The sequence below is a fragment of the Passer montanus genome, unplaced genomic scaffold, assembly GCF_014805655.1.
Source record: "Passer montanus isolate IOZ18808 unplaced genomic scaffold, ASM1480565v1 scaffold18, whole genome shotgun sequence".
Lineage (NCBI taxonomy): Eukaryota > Metazoa > Chordata > Aves > Passeriformes > Passeridae > Passer > Passer montanus.
In genome coordinates, this window is record NW_024365381.1 from 1,338,340 (window position 1) to 1,360,927 (window position 22,588).

The window sequence follows — 22,588 nt, forward strand, 5'->3', positions numbered from 1 at the left end:
TTACATTTATTTAGACAACAGAAGCAGACTATTCCAACATGCAAATTATATTTGGATAAGTACAAAGAACTGTTTTAAAATCCCCACTGGTGCAACTCAGGGTTTTTTTCTGTTTTTCAATCTATCCTAAACCCACTTTAGGAGAGATGCCTTTCCTTTCCTGCAGCTATCTACAACATCAAAATACAGCATGAAATGAAGAGTAAATCTACATCAAAAATCTGGAATTAAAAATATTTGCCATTCACAATTACGTCAAGTAAAATTTACTATTACCGAAGAGGGTCCCATAAAACAGCTTCAAAAATGTACAGCAGAAACTAATTACATACCTGCACCACAGAAGAAGAAAGCAAGCTCAGAAATGGAGAATAACATTGTATATTACCATTAAAGCAAAAGCAAAGATCAGATGCCTTGCATCTGTCGTGTGCACCAAAGTAAGAGACATGCAACAAGGGGTAAACAAACACTTACACAAAGAGCAATGACAGAATACAGATACACTTCTTAAACTGTATGCTACACACAATTTGTACTGCAGCACTGGGCTTTTTTTGATCATTTCTCTTCAGAAAAGACAAGAGAACAGCACCATACCTACTCAGCTTTCCATTTCAGAAAACTTCAAAAGTCACCCTTATACAAGTCACAATTCTTTTCCATGCTAAATCATGCAGTTTTATAAAACATCAGCAGTATCTTTTTTAAAGTTGATTTTAAATTCTCAATTTACTTTTTTTTAATGTTCATTTCTGAAGAGACAGTCTACTTTTATCACCTGCAACTCCCTGTTCTTGTATGTTATTATATATTGGGCCAAGATCTGGTTCTGTTCAGTCCCACACACTGCTATAAAATAATTGTGCACAAGACTACACCCTGGTCTGTGTGACACTGCCACAAATATGAGTAAATAATTTGGTTTGCAAGTTTGGTGTGCCACATGAAAAAGAATTTAAAAATGCCAAATGTCTTCAAGCTGGTGGCATCCTTTTACTTTCTTCTATTCAATGTACATGGAATAGAAATAGGATTTTTAATGTTTAACCAGTAGAGAAAATATATGCTTTTTGGTTTTATTTAAAATAATCTATTAAATCACTGCTGCCAAAAGAAATCCTATTAATTACAATTCTTTGAAAATTCATACTTGAACTAATAAAAAGTCCTTTAATAAATATTTCAGCCCTACCTGAAAAAGGCATTCAGGAGATAATTAAGACATACATATTGCTGAAAGATGCAAACATTCAGAAAAATTACACCATTTCTAGGATAAGGCAATTAAAAAATGGTATGAACCCTGTGTTATGTTGATTTTAAATATGAGAGGCAACAAAAGTAATTTCCTGTATGACTAGCAATGACAATGCTTCTGCTTTTACAGAACTTGAGGAACAAAACAGTATCCACATTGCTTTCACTTCACTTATCTTGACTAATTGTCTTTCTGATTCCTATTAACAACCTTTTCAGAGGTTATTATTACAAAGATTATAATATATGCTTTGTATGGGGAAGAAAGTTACTTTCAGAAGGTGGGAAAATTAAGAGCACTGAAATAAAACCTAAAGCCTTTTACCTTTCTGTCTCCTTTACAAACAGTCAGTTAAATACTCATTAGTGTAATTATTAAAAGATCGCTCAGTAAGATGCAAAATTCTTTGTTAGTCTCAGTCAGCTTCCCACTGGGCAGATGTATACTTCTAATGGTTTTTACTGCAATGGCACCTCAATATCCAAAGAGAAGGGTAATACGACAAACCTTTAGCAAATGGAACAATTCCAGTATTAACCTGGAGCTGGTACTGCCAGCTGAGACAGGACCAGTCTCCAGAGTTGTCAAGCTGTCACACTTCACTAACAGTGACTTCACTTGAACAGTAATAAGGAGAGGGCAGCAGACAGCCTAATTTAATGGCCAGCCCCCACAATTCAGCTTCTCCACAAGGCAGAAATGCTTGTGCAGGGCTCTGAGACTGCCTCTTGAACAGAGATGCTCTTGCTGCTTCCCACACAGCCTCCCACTCTGAAAGGAGAGAATAATAAACTACTCTCCCAGTCTTTACAGAGGCTAATTATCCATCTCCAATAATATTTATTAAATGTATGCCTCCTTTAGCTAAATGATCAAACAAATCCACTGAGTTAGATTTCTCAATTTAGCAACTAGGTAATACAAAGGAATCACAAGCCTTATCTTTCATAATACCATTAGTTCACACTATATCTTGAAAGCAAACATCATAACATCAGCTGAAACCCTCTGTTTTTAAAATGTTTGAAAAGCTGGAAAACATGTAAGGATGTTTCTAAGTTTTCCAAGCATGCATGCTCAATACATGCCGAAAAACCCATTTCTGGAAGTTTTGTTCATGCAAATGATGGAACAGAAGAATAAAGCAGAAGTAAGGAAGTAGAACTCGATACAAATTAAATAACAATGGACACGAACAAAGCCATTTTCTCCAGACTGACCCTGGATTTGTATTTGGAAAGCAAACTTGCATCTGAAGAAAGCAGTGGTGTTTATGCAGAAATAGATACCACAATTTCAAGCTATCATAACATTCCTCATCTACGAGTTTGTTGAAGAATGACTGCAACGTGAGCAAAGTTACAAATTATTAAAGAATAATACACTAAATAAGATGTGTTTCCTTGTAAGGTGACTGAGACTAATAAAACCAAAAGTCGCAGTAGTTTCCTTTTCCACCTTCTTTTAAAGGAAAAGTACCCACACAAAACTCCTGCTCTAGCCAAGGTTGTCTGAGGCTGACAGTCTCTTTAATAACTACTGGAATTATAAGACATATCTTGTTGTGTTGCTCTTACACCTGTTAAGTATTCCCCTAATCTCCCTTCACTCAAGAAAGCTATGGGACCTGTCATGCAGGAAAAGAAAACAGTCTTGTACAATTAAAACCCAGTATCATTTCACATATCCTAGCAGTGTCTCTCTTATGCTCAGCTGTTGCAAAGCTACAGTTTTTCAAGTCACATCTGGGCAAAAACAAGACATGCCAGAAACAAAACATCTTCACCGGTGCTCTCTCTCACTCACAGAAAATTCCGTAAGAGGATGGCAATAATATGTGTGCAGGTTTTGTAAATTTATTTAGAGGCAAAATTAAAATATTCTACACTGTCTTTCCCAAGGAAGCCACAGATTAATAATGAAAGAATCATAATGCAAATACTATATCTCACATATGCATGAATGCAAATCAAAGAACAACTTTCATGCAAATTAGATAATGCACTTTAAATTTACTAAACTAAGATACATATGTTGTCTCTGAGGAAAAACAGAGAAATTATTCCACTAATACCATGACTGTTCAAGGCACCTTCAAAGGATAAAGAAAGAATGAGAAAACCAGAAAGTGAACAGAGTTGCACACCACCAAATACTTTCTGTAACAAAGTAAAGACAACAGAATGCTTAGAAAATACGAATTGCAAAAACCAACACAATTCTGTACACTGCTCCAAAGATATGATCATCAAGATCTGTAACATTCTCTTCCACACCCTTGAAAGGAACCAAGCTGAAGAAAATAAAAGTATACTAAACAATGTGATGGATTCTTTGAGAGAAGTAACAGAAAGCAACAGTAACCAAGCTGAAGAAAATAAAAGTATACTAAACAATGTGATGGATTCTTTGAGAGAAGTAACAGAAAGCAAGTAATGAGCAAAACAAGAAAGAAGACAAAGAATCAAGAAAAAATTCAAGCTGTAATACACAAAAATTCATCTTTCCAGTGAGGGTGAAAAATAGCCACAATAAACAAGAGAAAAAACTCTTCCTAAATCAGAAATTCATCAAGCCACTAAGAACACAGGGAATTACATATCTTATCACTCCTTGTCTGCTGTGTTTGTCTTCACCAAAAGCAGAATGCTTTGTTTTTATTAAACAACAAGAGTCAACTTCAGCACGGTCAACAAAACCAACTAATGGGAAATACAAACGTTAAGTGATGCTATCACTCCTAATTTTATGAAGCTAGGATTGATGAAAAAATAAGCTGAACTGAACAACTGTAGGAAGAAAGTGAAGCCATTTCAGAATTCAAATAAAAATCAGACACCAGCAAAATTTAGAAGACGTACAGGATTAAAGTAATTTCCATCACCTCTCTGTCCCAGAGAGTGCACCACCATAACCATTCACTTTCCTGAAAGCAGTGAAGAGTTCTCTGGGGAAAGGGCACAACAATCCCTTGAAAATCTAGAGTCTAATGACCACTTCTATGTTAAATCAGGACATTTAGGTGCACTGCAGTAAACAGAATTATCAGTAGCCACTACACTTTAAAAAGCCCCTATAAAAGCCACAACTCTTTAACTGCGTAATTTTACTGCCCTTATGTGCATTATCCAATTAAATTCTACCTTAGCAAAAACCTCTGTGCCATAGTCACGTTTCACTTCATTGCTTAAAACCCTGGGAGTCAAAGGCCTTCCTGCTTTACTACTGACACATGCAAACTACTAGGTACTGTATCTAAGAAAATGGGTATGAAATCACTCTTTTATTTTATTCTCTTTACTATGCAGTAAGTAAAGAGAAGGAAATTTCCTACCACAAAACTAAGCAGGTTTTGGCAAGACTGTCTTTCCTTCAAGAGTTACAGCTGACTTCTCCATCTTTTCAAAACATAGCTTAAAAAAAAGCAATACAACTGTAATGCTAACATGTTAAAAATCAATGATAATGTTTCCAACACCACACAACTGATAAAACAATCTCTCAGCATGTTGGAAAGAACAATAAAATTAATTCTTGACTCTTTTTTTAAAATAAGATTTTTCTAAAGCTATTGAACTCTAACTACAAATCTCTGAAACAGTCAACAATATACATACCTGCAATTGGAATATTCTGTGATACTGACAGCTGTACATCTCCAGTCCCAGGTGGCATGTCAATCACTAAGTAGTCCAGTTGACCCCAGTCAACCTAGAAGACAACAATATAAACATATGTGGAGATTTACACATTTTTATTTGGGGCACTTTGTGGTTTAGTGCAGTTCTTTTTGTTTTGTAATGTAAACAAGTGAATCAAGGACCTCTAAAAGAATAATACTGAGATGCCCTCTTAGTCACACTTTCAGCACAGGATCAAGACATTATTGTCTTGAGACACAATCTTTGCTGATCACTCAAAACTATGAGTGCAACTTTATTATTAACTTCATTGGCATAATTATTATTTAATTATTTCCCCCAAAAAATCAGCTAAACTTAAGATGTTTAGTTTAAGCTGCTTAATCATGGGTTAGAAGCAAATGTCAGGTAAAACTCAGGCTAAAAATGAGGAGTTTGTGCAACAAATATCACTTAGTAATTATTTCCATTAATTTAAGACTATTTTCCTGCCTTCTTATCACTTACTGAAACTACCTAGTTTATTTACTAGATACATATTTCATTTTTTTCTCTTTTGTTGTTACAAAGTTAGAGCTACCAGTACTGGATTTTTTTCCTAAGAAAAAGAGGTGTTGGGAGAAAAGAAAAATAACGAAACACCACATCCCAAATTTGTTAAATTAAAATTACCTACAATAATGATACAGAGTGACAACATTCTTAACACCCCAAAATTAGAAAAGTTTAATTGTTGCTTGACATCAAATGAGAGCACCCATTAAAGATATTAGACTCCATTATGAAAATGCTGTGATTACTTAACGTGTTTTTACTAGGATAGATTTTCCAGGAGAGCAAAAAACTCTCCCTAGAGCATAGTGCACCAAGATAAATGTTCCCTTAATGAGAACAGAAATGATCCTAGGCCTACTCTACATAATGGACAGCCTACCTATACTTTATCTAAGTATTTCCCAACAGATACAATGGAATTACATAGTAAGTTTCTGATTAATACAACACATAAAAGATATAACTGTATGAGCTATTTTAAAACAGGAAAATGCCAAACTAGAGCATTGTGTTTTACACATTTCCTCAAGTGTCATTTTAACAGCAAAAAATAATCAACACTTTGCCAATCCCCTAGTTGTTGCATGGAATACTAGACCCTGTCAGGGCAACACTCACTCATTTTCGTTCAGTTCATGTATGGATGATGACCTCCTAAGGAAGCACATCCTACATGAAATCCAGATCACTAACCCACTAAGCACCCCAGTGAGAAATGGAATTTTTCAAGGCAGACTAAGGAAGATTTCAGAGCACTTAGGAGAGAACAGGGATGGAAAAGGTTAGCTGCAAATTCTAACTTTAGGTGTCTAAATTAAGGACTCTCAGGCACACCTCCCTTTTCTCATTTTCTATACAAAGGCTGCAAGACCACTAAACCATGCCTAAGACAGTCAAACTAAACAGGAAATGCCACTTCTGTTAACCAAAGCAAATGCTGTATTTTTTCACATTTGATATTGATCTATGTCATTTATAATATCTGCATTTTGTAAAAAAAAAAAAGACATACATCTAGCAGACTCAAAGCAATTACTATTCATAATCATATTGAGACTACATAACTCCAAAGAAAAACTACACATATGTGCAAAAATATACATACTGAAAAAATTGAGCATAAAGTCATTTTATCTGAAAAAAAAGTCTGGTTTTCACTCTAGTTTTCTTAACTAATCTTGCTTAGTTATTCACCAGATAAATGCCAGTGCTGATGAATGCCTCCTTGTCCAGCAAAAAGTACTTTACTCACATGAAGGCATGAACTTCAAATTTCGATGTTCCTTAATTAAAAATCAACCATTATAAAGGTGAAAAATTGAAATTACATAGATGTAGTACTTTACAACATTCATAAAGCCATGTTCCTTGAAGATTTGTAACTAAACACACAGATCTTCTGTAAGTTACATGTATAAATCTCAATATGCAAAATTCAAATCTTTCATAATAATCAGAACCATTCTGAAATGCCAGGTAGGCATAGGCAGATTTAGTTTTTAAAAAGGATCAATAGATTAATTCAAAATACCTCCCCCTTCCCACCTCCTCATGAAGCTTGATTCTGGCATCTTTTGTTAAGTCCATACATATACGCGATATATAATACCATTTCACTAATCACAGTCTCCTTCCTTAAATGCTTCTACAAAATAGAATCAATAAATTGGTTTTTTGCTTTCTGCCTTGCAGCAAGATGCAGTCTGGAAACACATCTATGAGTGGCATGGCACTACTATCACTGTAACACAGTTTCTAATCATTTTGTCTGCCAAAACCACTTGGTTCTTGGATATATTCTTGGAAAAAAAACTTGGATATTTAGTAGTTTTCAGCCCTATTCTCCAGGAGCTCACATTGAAGTCCTTTTAGGTACAGCACTGCCATATGGAGAAGTACAAAACAATCCAAATCCCACCCTTATCAGAGGTAGCTAGAAAGGAAAACATTTTCTCCTCAAGATAAAAGCTGTCTGCTTTTGCATATAATTGAAGCTAACTTTAAGCTAGCTCCTCCTGTGAAACAAACTGACTTTCTGGGCCTGACCTAGAGCTTTTCTTTTCAGCCTTACCAAAATGTTTTGCTCCTCCTCCAACCTCTTCAAGCACTAATCTCCATCAAGTTCCATGTGATCACCCAACGTACCAAGCATTACAGTTGTGCAACACTACCGGAGGTGACAGCAAACACCACCAGATCAAAGCATTCCCTAGACATTCAGATTTGTGGGGATACACAAAGTTTTGCTCAAGAACTTACTTTCAGAATTTACCCCATATTGTAGTAGGGGAGAAAGGGTACAGAAATCAGAGGGCATGAGAGCCTTCTGCCTCAAAATTCCTTAGTAAGCGACCCATAAACAACCAACATGCACTTTATGGATGGTCCTACAAATAATGATTTTTTAATAAAGTAATAAACTTTTGAAAACTGAAGTTAATAAAGGAGTCTTAAGCACATGGTGAATCTCATGGTAAATCTCATTGCTAGGCAACAGGAAAAATACTCTGTTAACACATAGTGTAATTAAATTATAACACTTTATTTAATTTGTGGCAGTGTAAACATCTTATTTCACATATTTTCTTCAAATTCATGGATTGAAAATAAAAAGAAATGAGCTGCCTATCAAATTAAGTGTAGTCTGTTTTAATACTTAGAAATTTGAGCACAGAAAACTGGAGAAGCTACTCCATTCCAGCAGGAGTGGAGAGGACATCTTGCCACTGTGTAGAGTAGGCGGCAGACAGGATTTTGTTCCACAAGTTCAGAAAAAGCCATAGTAAAGATGCCAAGGTCCCTAAGTACTGAATTCATAAGAGAACTACCCTCCACAAACCTCTCTGAGCCATGCCACTGCTGGTGGTGCTGAACTGGTGAAAGTCAGATGGCAAACTAGATTGGAAAACCATTCCTAATCAAAACTAACCGTGTTTTTTATTTTGAATGCAGTTAAGTAATTATACTCCAAATTTCATTTTCCTCTTTTTCATTTGTAATTCAGGGCAAGAGGGGAGAGCTGCACCAAAATTATATAGCCAGAACTTCTGGAAAGAACTGAGCTAGTCTATTTGCCTGGTAGTGAACAGTAGTGTCTAGACATATAGATTTGCTCAGACTTGGGCTGGGGAATGCTGCACATAACCCCATTTCTCACTGTGGACACACTCTTATTTGCTTCCATTCTGCAAGGATTGGATGTCATTCAGTTGCTCCTCCATTACCCTCCCACAGGAATACAGCAGAATGAAAATATTTTATTAAACACGTTATTGAATGTAATTTGAACAATTTGTTATCAAAGTGTACACTTTATTTAACGGAAAAAGAAATACCAGGTCTGTTACTAAACTGCAGCATAGGAGAAAGAAAGAGGGGAAAGACATTTTTAATTAAATTTAGAACTGGAACATAAAATCAGGAGTGGCTTTTTGAAATCTACTTTTGCCATTAATTCAACATTATTAAAATGGAACACATAATTGGGCTGTGATATAAAACACTAATTTGAATGCAAATCCTGTTTATATGCAACAATTTACCAAATTGGGACCACTGTCCTCATGTTCTCAGCGAGTTCCCAGAAGTGTGTGTGTATGCAAATGTGGTTTCACACAGAAAAACGAGCTTAGACTAACAGCACATGACAGTAAATGAGTTCCCTTTGCAAGCAATAGGCAGACAGGGCTACAAAAGCCTGCCTTGTAGCATCTGAAATCTGTCAGCACCTTTGCATGTACAGAGGTGTTAATGTCTTTGCCCCTCTAATGTATACAGAGTGTAAAACATTTCAAAGCATAGAAATGTAATTGCGTTTTCCTTAAGCACAGCATTCATCTTTTTTTAAAAAGGTTTAACTTGACATTTATTGTTAAGCAAAGTAATTAAGTGCCATGTGCTTCTGTGTATTTTCCCTTGCTCAGAAACCCCAGGAATGCTTCTATGTAAATTACTTTAATCAATCATTTTGTTTATGTGACAATCCATAATCAAAATACCAGATATGCATTTTGAGTAGGGGGTCTAAATAGCAAGTTAAACCCAAGGTAGAACACAGAGCTATAGATGACATTTCTGCTGAGGAATGAAGCCTGAGCATCCTCTGTGCATGAGGCAGAAAAGATAAAAAAGCATTAGAGCAGAAGAGGGATTGCTACTTATAACTTTGAAGTAATCCTCATGTTTGGTTGTTTGGTAAATAACAGAAGATATTATTTATTTGCTCATATTAAGAGGAATACACGCAGAGCTACAATCAAGCATTATGCAGGTGCAGACTTGGCAGCAGCCAGCCAAACTGAACACCAGTATCAGAAAAACAGCAAGAGCTACACTGCGGGCAGTTTAAGTTCTACTCCTGCCAGATCCATCCTCCTTTTCTAACTACTTTGTCTGTATGTTAATGATTTAATACAGGCAAACAGTTGAACAAAGTAAAGGTAAGAAATTATGTTCCTAAATGAAGATTTATCTACCTATTCACATGTAATTATGTGTTAAGATAAAACATGCATTTAAAATAAAAACCATGTATTTTAAGGTAAAACAATTCCTTGAAAATAATATAGTAAAATGATAATATGATAAAGTAATTCCTTGAAAAATTACTTACAAAACGCCACTTAGACATACACAAACATTAGGAACAAGTAAATAGTTTCACAGTGTAAGCAAACAGATAATCTAAGAACGGCATAATGAAACATGGCATTTTAATCTAATTTTTTAATGTACTTTAAGAAGTATTTGATAAAGAAAGGAGACACTCCCCAGACATAATCCAGAAGATTTTTAGCCCCTATGGAAACTTTCTCTTTGGTAGTATCACAACAGGATATGCCACAGTGCTTAACACAACTCAACACTTTCTGAACAAACACAACTGCCCCTTTGACTTGTCCTCTGATGCTCAACCAATCTCAATGCCTTGCAATGTAACACCATGAAAAACAGATGCACTGCAACAGTTCAAATTCCCTCTAAGGTATTTATGAGCAGTCCGCTGTGCCAAGTTCAGAGAGAAACTGAGGTGAACCGTAAGAACAGTTTGCTACAAAGACATCCACAAGGAGAAGGAAATTCTCCTAGTCTTTATCTAGGTTAAGAGTAACTTTTAGAAGTAAGTATCTAGGAAGAATGCCTGAGTGCTGCTCACCTCAACAACCAGAACAGAAACTGGCCTCCTCCTCTTCCTCTCGGTTTTTAATAATGATTTTAATCATGTTAAGAACTGAAGGCAAACACAGTAACCTGAAGTTTTCTGTCACCTTCATTTATATAACCAACAAAACAAAACACCTGCCAGAAAGCAACAATAAAGAGGCTACTCTCTGTGTGTTGTTCCAGGAGACAGGAAGGCATTCAACACCAAGCTTCTTCAGGAAGCCCAGTCAACATCATATTAGCTTTAAGGGAAGATGGAACCCAGCTGTGAGGCAGTCTGAAAAGCCCACAAGAGCCTGGGGATAATCTCTGAGGATGACTGAGAAGGAATAATTCTGATGAAGACTGTCTCATCACTACCACATATAAAAGGCTCTTCCTCTAAGTGCAAGCTGTTACTCCAAAGAGCTTTTGTGAGCTGTGATCCCCATTTCCCAGAGTCTGCTCTCTAAAAGATGACAGTTTGGAAAGCAAACTTGTATTACGCAGTCTTGAGATTGATCATTGGTTTGCTGCTCTCTCTACCCTTGAAACGCAGTCTGCAATACGTAATTTGCAGAAACTTTTCTTCAGAAATACACCATGGGGCTCTTTTCCCAGGTTCTACAATACAGAACTGTAGTGCAGTTGCTGCAGTGCCTGTAGTTCAGCTGTAGTTCAGCTGCTGAATAATGGCAACAAGAAAAGTAGTACAGAATAAGCAAGTGTCTATTTCAATGTCTTTTTGAAATAAAACTAAGCACAAAAGATAAGTACAGGTAAACCAATCAGAAGAAACCAGGCTAGTATCACACGTTCTAATTAAACTAATTATCAACTAAACCAGGTTGATACAGCTATGTTAAAAACATAATCTAAACCACAAATTCTCTCTGAGTTCTCCTTACTAAAACACAGACAAAATCATTGTTTAGCTACCAAGCCCAAAGCCAAATAACACATTTTTAAGGCCGTATTATCAGGACCAAACTTAAGCTCATAAAATTTACATAAGCTGTCTGAATCAGATTTCCCCTAAAACAACAACAGAAGGAAATATTGTAAGTGTTGGCAACAAATATCAAAAGGGAGACGCTTAATAAGTTCACTCCCCATATGTATTTCAGCCTATATTTCTGTAATGATGTTAAAAGCTGATATAAAATTTAAGACTGAATACTTAAACTATGCAATGGAAAGCAATGTTCCTAAATTGCTTTGTACGTTATTTAACTTCCTTAAGTTGCTTGAGAAGTAAATAGAATTTTCTTCCTAAGTTTCAGTTCATTTTCTGGCATAAGAAAAAAGATTATAAATTCCTTACTGGCGTACCAATAGACTACTGTAGGTACCATTTAATGACCATCACTGAAACAATTATTTTAAATCAGCACTTAAGCTAAAAATCATTAGATTATAATGTCAGAAAATTCTGTTTCTCAACTACAATGTACAATTCTTTTCTTGTACAGAAAAGGGAACTTCCAGAGGCCAGTCTAAAGCGTTCTGAAAAAGGATTACTGAAGAAAGTAACATGATAGGTGTTATTCATGTAACTTAAAATGCTGTTGAAGAAAACCCTCCAGTATTACCATAAAGAGTGCAACATAAAAACGAAAATAGAATCAATTAGATGTAGACCACTGAACAGAGGCCAAAAGACAGTAAATCTCAATATAGAACTTAATTTTCTGCCTGGTGAGAAGTTATCAGGTTTTAAAGTAACTAGCCTTCAGCTGAAATATGTATTTTAGATTTTAAAAATGCTCTTTTTTTTTTTTAATCAACCTGTTTTTCACCAGTATGGATTTAAATTTGTCCTCCAAAATTTCTGTACTTAAATTCACAAGTATATCTTCAGCAGTCACTGAATTCAAAAAAGTCATCCCTTGCAAATGAAGCCAGTGTTGGAGAGTCTGCTTGAATTATGCCAAAGCACAAAAATCAATACTTCCAACAAGAAGGAACAACAAGGCTGCACAAAATATAGAACCTTTCAACTCTACAGGAAGATTGAAGAAGATGAAAGAGTGTGAGAAAAGAATGTAAGCAAGAGTATGAGAGTGAACAGAGCAGATTCATGACCACAGGACTGTGATTCTGAAGTTGGTATATGTTCTCTGTCAAAAAAACTGCCTTTAGGTCAGAAAGGTGCAAGAAAAATTGCATATACATTGTCCTTACAAATAGCAGAACACAGAAAGGGCATTAATGACACAGACAAGATGTAAAAACAAATAAATTTTAAAACTATACACATTTTGCAGCCACACACATACCATAGCCACAATTTAAAGATGTGCTGAATGTCATATTCCTGGAGTAACAAGAGCATTTACTATGAATTAGACAACAGATAATCTATTAAAGTGTGAAATTATAGATTGGCAAAATAATTGCTATGCCCACAGAATGATGCTTTTGCATTCACTAGTGTCTTCAGTTATGAATCTGCAACAATAAAAGTGTTACTTGTATTCTAAACCTAATTAGTTTGCTGAAGGTGCTGATACCATGAGTCTCAGTGACATCCAGAGATTAGTGCCAAGCAATGGAGAGTCTTCATATTTTTATTCACTTCCTATCTTTTTCTTTAGCTCCAGTTCTTATTTAACAGTTTTTTTATACAGAAAAAATCTAGCAAAAAAGGAATTTAAATAGATGTTCACTTTAGTTGCATAGTAAGAGCTGGATTCCAAAGGCAGCATTCTGCTAGGAGAACATAATCTTTCTTTTAAAAGATACTACTGATGGAGCAAAACACAATAAGAAGTGAAACATCTTCTACAGCTTCATGAATAGTATAGAAAAGCAGTTTTTCCTTTGTTAGGGAGGGGGAGGGGGGAAAAAGCCCCATGACAATAATCTCTGGTACCTTAAGCACAATTACTTTACGTTTGTGTCAATCACTTGGGATGTGAGAAATAATCACTTTCTACAAAGAATACTGGTACAAAACCTGCTGCTATTCTTGGATATCTGCAGTTATTTTCTGGGAGCAAAAGAGATATGGGAGGATAGTTTGAGTGAAGGATCAATCTGTCAGCTTCCAACAGACAGAATGCAAGCTGGATTATTAAAAAGAAAAGAAACAACTCTGTGCAATCAGTTTAACATATATTAATTCAATATTAATTTTTTTCATCTGTTTATACAGTTACCCTCATAGTTATTTAATAAGTAAAATTAATGTGGAATGCTTAACAATGTGTCAAAGTTCAACCAAAATTCCAAGGTAGCGAGGTTCCACTTCTATTTTGATCAAAAAGATGAAAGAGAACAGCTGAAAAATAGAAAAAAACATGCTCAAAAAGCAGCTTTGGTGAGCTCCACTTACACATTCTCCCAAACACCTTGACTGTTCAGGAAAGGAAACAGAAAATGTCCATTGAGTATAAAATTTCAACCTGAAGCCAATTTCGGATCCATTAATTATACACACATTTGCGGGAAAGGACAAAGTGTTACAAGCCCAATGTAGTAGACAGTCTCTAAATGCACCTGCCATTGGCAACACTGAACCAAGGCTGAGTACATGTGCCCATTAAAAAAGAGAAGAATCAAATAAAAAAAATTGCAAAGCCTGTGGCTCTGCTGTTATAATAGCAACTGCTTAATATCACAATTAGAGAACCTACCGAGGAATGGGAAGATGTCAGTTTTCATTTCCCAGGCAGCTGGTATTTATCTGGATAAAACTGTGTAAGCAAAAATGCAAAAGCCACAGAAGCCACCTTGATCCTATATAAGGCTGACAGCTAAAGCTTAAGGTGAACTGAATTTCCTGCACAGATCTGGTCATGCTCCCCCTTCACACATCTAGTCCCATCCTCAGGAATCTTGCATCTCTAGCTGTAGTGCAGAGGATTATGACTGCTGCATGGGATTGCAGGGCACTCTCCAGGGTAGCAGGTAATGCAGCCTTAAATGCTAAACTGCCAACATAAACAAACTTCCACCTCTCACCTCCAGGCTATATGTATATGCTCGTATTAGGAACAACAAATATTGAAGTTTTGGCTTTAAACCTTCACTCCACACAGCTGTCCAATAAGGTTACATTTAGGTGCCAAAATCCAGGACAGAGACAGAAACTGAGCCCACAGGCCTTTCTTTATAGCCCTCTCATCCAACATTTTCAGCACCACTTCATTCCACTTGGCAAACCTACTCCCACTGACTTACACCATCAATTTCCACTTATTCAACACCAAGCTCTAAACTTCAGCATGCCAAGATACAGCACCTATTCTGCTATGGCACTGCCAAAGAGTGTGAAGGTACCTCCAGGTGGGCAAAGTAATCCCTCAGTACCACTGAGAATGATAAATGATGCATCCTCACCACTCCAGGTATGCAGTGACTCCAGGCTGAGCTTTCGTTTAACTTTTCACTCCTGCAAGCAGGGCACCAGCCTCTTAGGCACGGTACAGTCATGCCCACATCCCTTTTTGCATCTAACCTACAGCAGCTAGAAACAAAGAACAAACCCTCTTATTAGCAGAGGAGAACAGAGGAAGTAGAAGAGTAGCATGAAGTGTCTCCTATTTTTTGGAAAAAGTTTACATAAATAACGGAAGTTTCATTTAGAAAAGAAAACAAGCAGTGCCTTCTCTTTCCCTCATTCTTCTACCACCCCTACTCCTGTTTAGCAAACACTTCAAATCATGCTTAAATCACTACCTCTTTCCAAGAATGATGCTGGGTGCCATTTAGGCATGAAGTTCTGAACTTTGCTGCAGAGAAACCTTAAACCACTTCCCCTTAAAACCCCGAGAGAAAAAAATTAAAAAATCTAACCCCAGCACAGCCATTTTGAGACATTATGAGCTCTCGGCCATTTCTTCCTGTCTAGTCAACAAATCCAGCAAAACAGTTGCATGTTTTGCATTTGTTTTGTTTTATGCAAAGGAGAGCAGACACATGCATACCTGTGTAATGTGTGTGAGAGATGAGACTACTGGAAGGAGAGCAAAGAAAACACTCTCCCAGCCTGTTCCCACAGCAGCAGTAACTGCACAGTCATAACCATGACAGCTGAGGAACCAGGCCAAGAAATGTTTGCTGTAAATACATTCTCACTATGCTGTTAGGCTTTTCTTTTTTTGCCTTTTTTTTAATCCTCAAAGACATTTAAAGTACATTTACAGCAAATGCTTCCAGCTCAGCAGTAAGATGTTGGCTAATGTTTTTGGGTTTTTCTGGTTTTCTTAACACTTCTCTCTGATTGTCAATTCCTTTCAGCAACTATAATCCCTTTTCATATCAGCTACTAATGCAAGCCAATAAAGCAACAGGGAGCTGTATGGATCCTGCTTCATTAAGGGAAGAAAGGCTAGAGAACAGGTTCTGTAGCTTCAGCTGGAAACAAAAAGAATCAAGCCCATATTCGCTCAGTCACACCCACCACAAAACACACAGAAACACACAAGTCAAAGGGTGACAATAGAAGTACTCTAACTGGGGGACAGAGAAATAAACAGAAAGAGCTTTCTGTCACCTCCCACATTTCTGGCTACAGTACATCTCTGCACTGACATTCAGCTTCTGATCTCCAGGAAGTACCATTGTTTTCTTTAATATGTACATACTGATTGGGACTGGTTAAGGCAGTTCTCTCTGGACAGACAGGACCTTTCAAGGTGATTATTAACAGATGAGCAAATTAGTGATGATTATATAAATTCCTGTAGCAAGCTTTTCTAAACATCAACATCACAGCTGAACCATGGTGTAGAAATTAGTGTGGAGATTTCTATTGACTTAAGTCGGTTCAGGAGAAGAAACTAGTTTATTTGTCCTTTAGTCTCAGCAAAATAAACGTAACAAAAAATGAGTATAAGAATTTTTTAACATTTTTTTGTATAGTATGAATGGGTCATCTTACCTTGCCCTTGAAATAGTTTTCTTAATTTCAGTGATGAAACAAGAGAACAAAACCTGACCTTCCTTGATTTAAAGGAAAGCTTATTAAAGACTGAAGAAAAATCTCACAAGTATTCAAAGTTATTGTTTACCATCTTTCAGCTGTAGATGCAATCTTAGTGGCACATCCTGGGGCAGTTTTAGCATTGGCAGTTCAGTCACTATTTATTACTGTGTCACTCCCCTTTTCAAAATACCTCCAATAGCAAAGGAGCTTTCTAAATAGAACAAATACATAACACCAATAACTTGGTTTAGGGATGAAATGTCTGGATCTTTTCATTCTCATACTCCAGATTTCAAAAATAAAAACAGAAAACTTTCCAACTCCCTAAAGATGCAATTGCTCTCATTGCTTTGATTAACTTTTTCCTTTTGCCAAAACTATAAGACTTGAGCCTGAACTAACCATCTCTAAGTCCACCTTCGGCTGAGGCATCTTGAAACAGAAGAAATAAACAGAAGAAATATTTTTGTAATTGTGGAAAAGATGGCAAATTTTCCACTGTAGTGACACAGCAAGTAAGAGTACTGTATTTTAGAATTATGCACTGCAAATATGCAAAAAAACTACAATCTTTGTTGTTTATAAGCATATACATATAGCAGCTTTGTTTAGTTCTATGAAATGTAAACTGCAAATATCTGCTACTGACTATCTGCCTCAATTACTTGGAGATAAATTGGATAAACACATGAATATTGTGAAACACATGTCAGTTTTGAAATTAGCAAGTATCCTAAGATGGATGGATATTTGCCAAAACACAAAACATAGGAAGAGAAATACAGTATTGATCTGCACTAAGCATATATATTTCTGGTACATATCTTCTGTTGATACACAAACAAGTGTGCACAGACTCTTTCATTTGTACTAGAACACGAAAAGACTAGAAAAGTTTGAAAAACAGAGCTATTTATGCTTCTTACCCCTTTTACTAAAATTTCCCATTGCACCATCTCACTCTTTTCCTGTCTTGAAAATGTAGTTAAATGCCTTCAATGTTCATCTCTTGATAGAGTTCCCTTCCTAAACCAAAAAGTGTTAAAAATAAAATCTACACAAAAAAAATTATCTGGCTTCACAGCAGTGCTGCTTCTTCACTTGCTCTTTACATTTACAATAAGAATAATTTTCAGCATTGATTCACTATTACTATTCTGGGCATCCTTTCAAATCACTGAAAATACAGCTACAAAAAATCTGAGCCATCAAATTGTTATTGTCTTCCTCCTGACCCAATATGTACCATTCTAATTCCCATTTCATTACTCTCTCCCATCCACCAATACGGTCTCACTGATTTTGTACTGATAAGAAAGTTTTTTGCCAACACTATAATAATTTCATCTCTGATATTTACCATGTAAGTGATGAAACACAGCAAAAGGGGTACTTTCTGCCAATTTGTTTAAGAAATGTATCTAAAAGATGACAAGTTCTTGCTATCCTTAAAATCCCAATTTCCACCTATTATCTTAAGACACTGCCGAAGAGTGCGAAGATAATTTCAGGAGGGGAAAATAATCCCTCAAATAGTACCACTGGGAATGACAATTGATGCATTCCCTCCACCTCAGGTATGCAGTAGTTCCAGGCTAGGCTTTGGTTTAAATTTCCATTCCTGAAGGCAGGACACCAACCACTGAGGAACTCCAACATTCAGTACAGCATGATGTCCCTTTTTGCATGTAACCTACAGCAGCTAGAAAGAAAGAACAGACCCCTTTGTCAGTGGGAAAAAAAAAAATAAGAGCAGCATTAGGTTTCTCCTGTAGTCCACATTTTGAAACTTTCCATATAAATACCACCAGTATTCCTGTTTAAAAAACACTTAAAACCATGGCAGCCTTCAGTTCAGGTCTCCAAGATCCTGCTTGCCTTTCGTCCAAAAATATCTGACATAAAAGACTTATTCTACTTACTTTATAAAGATTACTTTTGCCACCATCTTTGAATTTTTATTTGTCCAATTGGAATTTAAATTACTCAGGACTGACACCGATGGCAACATTCAACAAAAAAAGAAACTAAATCAGTGTATGCTTCTCCATGCACTACAGAGAATGGCCAGATCTCTTAGTCTGAGTTTCAGAGAGGCCTGCATCCTAGACAGTAAACTACTAAAGCTAATGCAAAAAAATTGCCACAAGTTTTCAGCAAAACTTCTTTATGCCATCCCTAGTCAATTCTTAGTGCCTGAGAGCACATCAATGCATGCTTCAAACCTCTCTCCTAGATCAAGGAACTTCTATAAAAACAAGAGGTATGATAGGAAAACAAAAGATGTATTTCTTCTATTTTTTTCATAGCTCATATTAAGCATGCTCATTCAAGAAATAAGGTCTATTAGGGTTTGACTTTTACGTCTCCTCCTCAGCACCTCAACAGTCTAAAGAGACAAATGCTACTGAGGAAAGGATGGTCTCAGTCATTATGTTGAAACATGTTCATTTGACTGCAACACTCCATGGTATGACTCCCTTGCTTAGTGATTAAGGCAGTCATATTAGAGAGACACCTACATTCAGTTTAGGTTTTGACTAACTGCTCTAACCAATGATTTCTGTGATAGGCAGAGCCATTTTCTTCTCTCTGAGCTTTAATGGAGTTACAGACCGACAGTTAAATAGGCAGTGGAATGCCAATTTTAGAACTAATCCCAGATTCACAGAACAACTTAGGTTTGAAGGACCTCGGGGACCTCTGCAGAAAGCAGAAACAACTTAGAGTAGGTTACTCAGATTCTTGCCCAGATGAGTTCTTAATATCTTCCAAAAAAGAGTTTCAAGAATCTGTCCTGGCAACCTGTTCTGACATGCAATTGCTTCATCTGTAAAAAACCAAACCACTAACACCCCCTCACATTTTTTACTATATATTGCAACACACATTCATTACATCTTGTGCTATTAATGTGCATGTCCACAAAGAATCTACTTTCATCTTCTCTGTATGTATCCATTAGGTAGTTCAAGACAGTAGTTCATATCTCCCTTTAACCGTCTCAAAATAAAATAAACCCAGTTCCTCAGTGTCTCTTTGCACACTGCACTGCATGCTTCACGCTCCAGTATCACCTTGATGGCTCTTTGCTGGAGAATATACAGGCAAGTTAGCATGTACAATCAAAAGCTAAGCAATTACATATGTATCTGCAAAAGGGATTTAGGTCCTGAAGAACACCAGTCATGGTGAATGCCAGTGATACATTTATACTCATCTCAGGCATTCTTAACAGATATATGTCATTCATACAAACAGACAGTGAGAACCAGGAACACAAAACATATTGTGCTCAAAAGAGAAAAGGTTTTATAAATGAACACTGCATAAACAGAACAAGATTTCCATGGTCCCAAAAACATAAGGCAAAAGACAATACATGGTCACAAACAGAAGCCAATGGAGAACTCTTAGGAAACCATACTAACCAATCAGACAGGTGGCTCAGCATGGAGTACTTAACTACTTCAGTGACTATGTTTTCATGTTTATTGCTTCAAATCAAATCCACATTGTTCCTCCTCATGCAGAAAGCTTTCCCCTAATTTTTCCATTGTTCTGTTTATGACAAATGCATTTATACACACAGACACATAACGCAGTGCAAATCTGAAAATTTACAGGCTGAAGAATTCCTGAGCTATAATACAAGAGTGTTATGCACACATATGCCAAAGAAGACTGGACTAATGTCTACAGACACCATATACAGAACATTCTGCTGCCTAGAATGTGCACAGTAAAACAGCCAATGGCAGCTTGGTAGCTATTTTATCAGGTATAAATACATTTGTTCTCAATACCTTACCTATTTTTGTCTTTTCAAGTGCAGCATTAATTTATAGCTAAATAAACCACACCTAAAGAAATTCTAGCCCCAGACTACACGTGCAACCTCTCCAATGCAAATGGTGGAAAGGAGGATACCAATTACTACATACACACTTCTCAAATAGTAGCAACTGCATGTAGGAATTTACTACGTAAAGCCACTCAAACAAAAACAGTATAGTATTGAATATCTATAATCTCCTCTATAGAGATGAGTCACTTCAGACTGATCAGAAACCCAAAACCAAATAGCCTCCATAGTATTTGCTTTCCAAAAATTAATACTACTTCTGTTTCCTGGTCACCTTAATCCCAAATCTTTAAACATGAGTTTTTACTGTTCTATTCACACAATGGTGGCTTTTATGGCAGTTTTCTCATATGGGCTCTTGAAATAACCCAGACCTCAAAATCCATAGTCTGCTCAATATTTTAAAGAATATTTATCCATTTGTCTGTATCTTTCCTATTCCCTACAAAGTATGCATGCAGGTTCTGGCTGCACTAGAGTTAATTTTCTTCACAGTGACAACATAATATACTCTGCAACTACCTATGTATGATAACTGAGCATCAGAGAATTATGCTACAAAAAAGGTCCAAGTACATATACCTACATTCATACACTCCACTATATAATTGCTACCATCACTATCTCTGGCTGGTGCTGGTTTTGAAAGAAAGTAGCACTCACAGTCCTCACTGCTAGCCAAATTTTCAAAATTATGTACAGATTAAATAATCACATAAACTGAATTGAAATTTTTTTTTAAAGGATAAGGCTGAATCTTTAGACTACAGTCCTAATAAGCTCTGGGTTAGCTAATAAAATAACTTTGATCCTTCTTCTGTTTAATTTATGGTTTTCAACACAAATTTACAGGGGATAAAACTTGTCCAAGCATCAAAGTTCAAGACTCCACCTCCTTTTGCTGATAATGGCTCTGCATTGAAAGTTTTATTTAATTTGCTTTCTGCTAACTTCCCTGTATTCTCCCTTTCTAATTGTATCTATGCCAGTGAAACTTTCTTTCATTTTAATTTTCTTTCAACACCTACCTTGACTAAAACAGAGGCTGAAGTGGTGCTAAAATAAGCAGGAAGAAAGTTCAAGGAATTACAATTTGATGATAATAAGAGCATTGTAGGGACTCGTTAGAATTAAGCCATTGCAGAAAAAACTTCATCTTTCTGGGAACATGGCTCCATCCTTATCACATACATCAAAGGAACCTTCAGGATTCACAAGTACTTAGCAGACTGAAGCTCTGCTTTATAGCCATAATATACCAAAGAGGCAAAAAATATTCTGGACACTCTTGAAAACTACGACAAGGAAGAAATACAAGAGTCCTTCCTCTTAAGATCTGACTAGCCTGCAAAAACATAGGTTAAAATGTCATGTCAGGGTAAGAAATCCTATTAAGGGTGTTCATCAACTTGAGATCCATGCCTTGAAAAAAGAGCAGACTTCTAGGCTAGTTTCAAGGGGACTGTTTACACAAAACAGAATTGCTGGTATCTATAATCCATGTTGTGTAGGCAACACTTGCTTCTAGTAGTGATATAACTTTATCTATTGATAGGACAAAGATACAAGGAGAATATTACATAATAAAATATGCACTTGCATTTTATCTGTAGTCCCACTTTCACTTGATTTTTTTTTAAAGAGAAGCAGACTTGTGTGCAGAATATTGATTTTTTTTTTCCTTCTCTGCTGATAGTTCAACTAGGTAACACACACAGAATAAGATAGTGAGTCCAAGATCAGAGAAATCAACACTTGCTATCTTTAATATTAAAAGTTTCACTGATTACTCGCTAAAAAGGAAACCCCCTCCATTTGTATTGCTTCTAGGACCATAGTAGATAGTAAATTGGCAGTCAGTGCAGTGCCACTTCCTTTCTCAGAGCCTTTTGGCAGAATAATTGCCACAACACATTCCAAGACACAGCAAGTTTGTATGTGCACCCTTCTAATTGCTCTTTTGCCATCAACTGTCAAGATGCCCTACAACAGAAAAGAGAATGGTGCTAGAAAACTTGCCATACAGAGTGTATGGGACAGTGGTAATGGTATTTGAAATCCCTGCTGAAAAAGCAGTTCAAACCAGAGAGCAAGTTCTGCTTGCCTTGTCTTTTTTTTTAATAATCTTTTCATTTCTAAGGTTCTTAGCTACCTACTTGATACTTATTTCAACAGCTTTTCAGACACATTAC

At 36.3% G+C, this 22,588-nt stretch overlaps 1 protein-coding gene across 7 annotated transcripts in view; it reads right to left on the reverse strand.

The window, feature by feature from the left end:
- Positions 1–22,588, reverse strand: part of NUBPL (nucleotide binding protein like) — a 77,596-nt gene that overhangs the window by 25,117 nt on the left and 29,891 nt on the right. For all 7 annotated transcript variants that reach the window (XM_039705311.1, XM_039705304.1, XM_039705306.1 and 4 more), the window contains one exon: positions 4,879–4,972. In XM_039705311.1, coding sequence (XP_039561245.1) covers positions 4,879–4,972 — 94 coding nt within the window. The remainder of the gene's footprint in view (positions 1–4,878; positions 4,973–22,588) is intronic.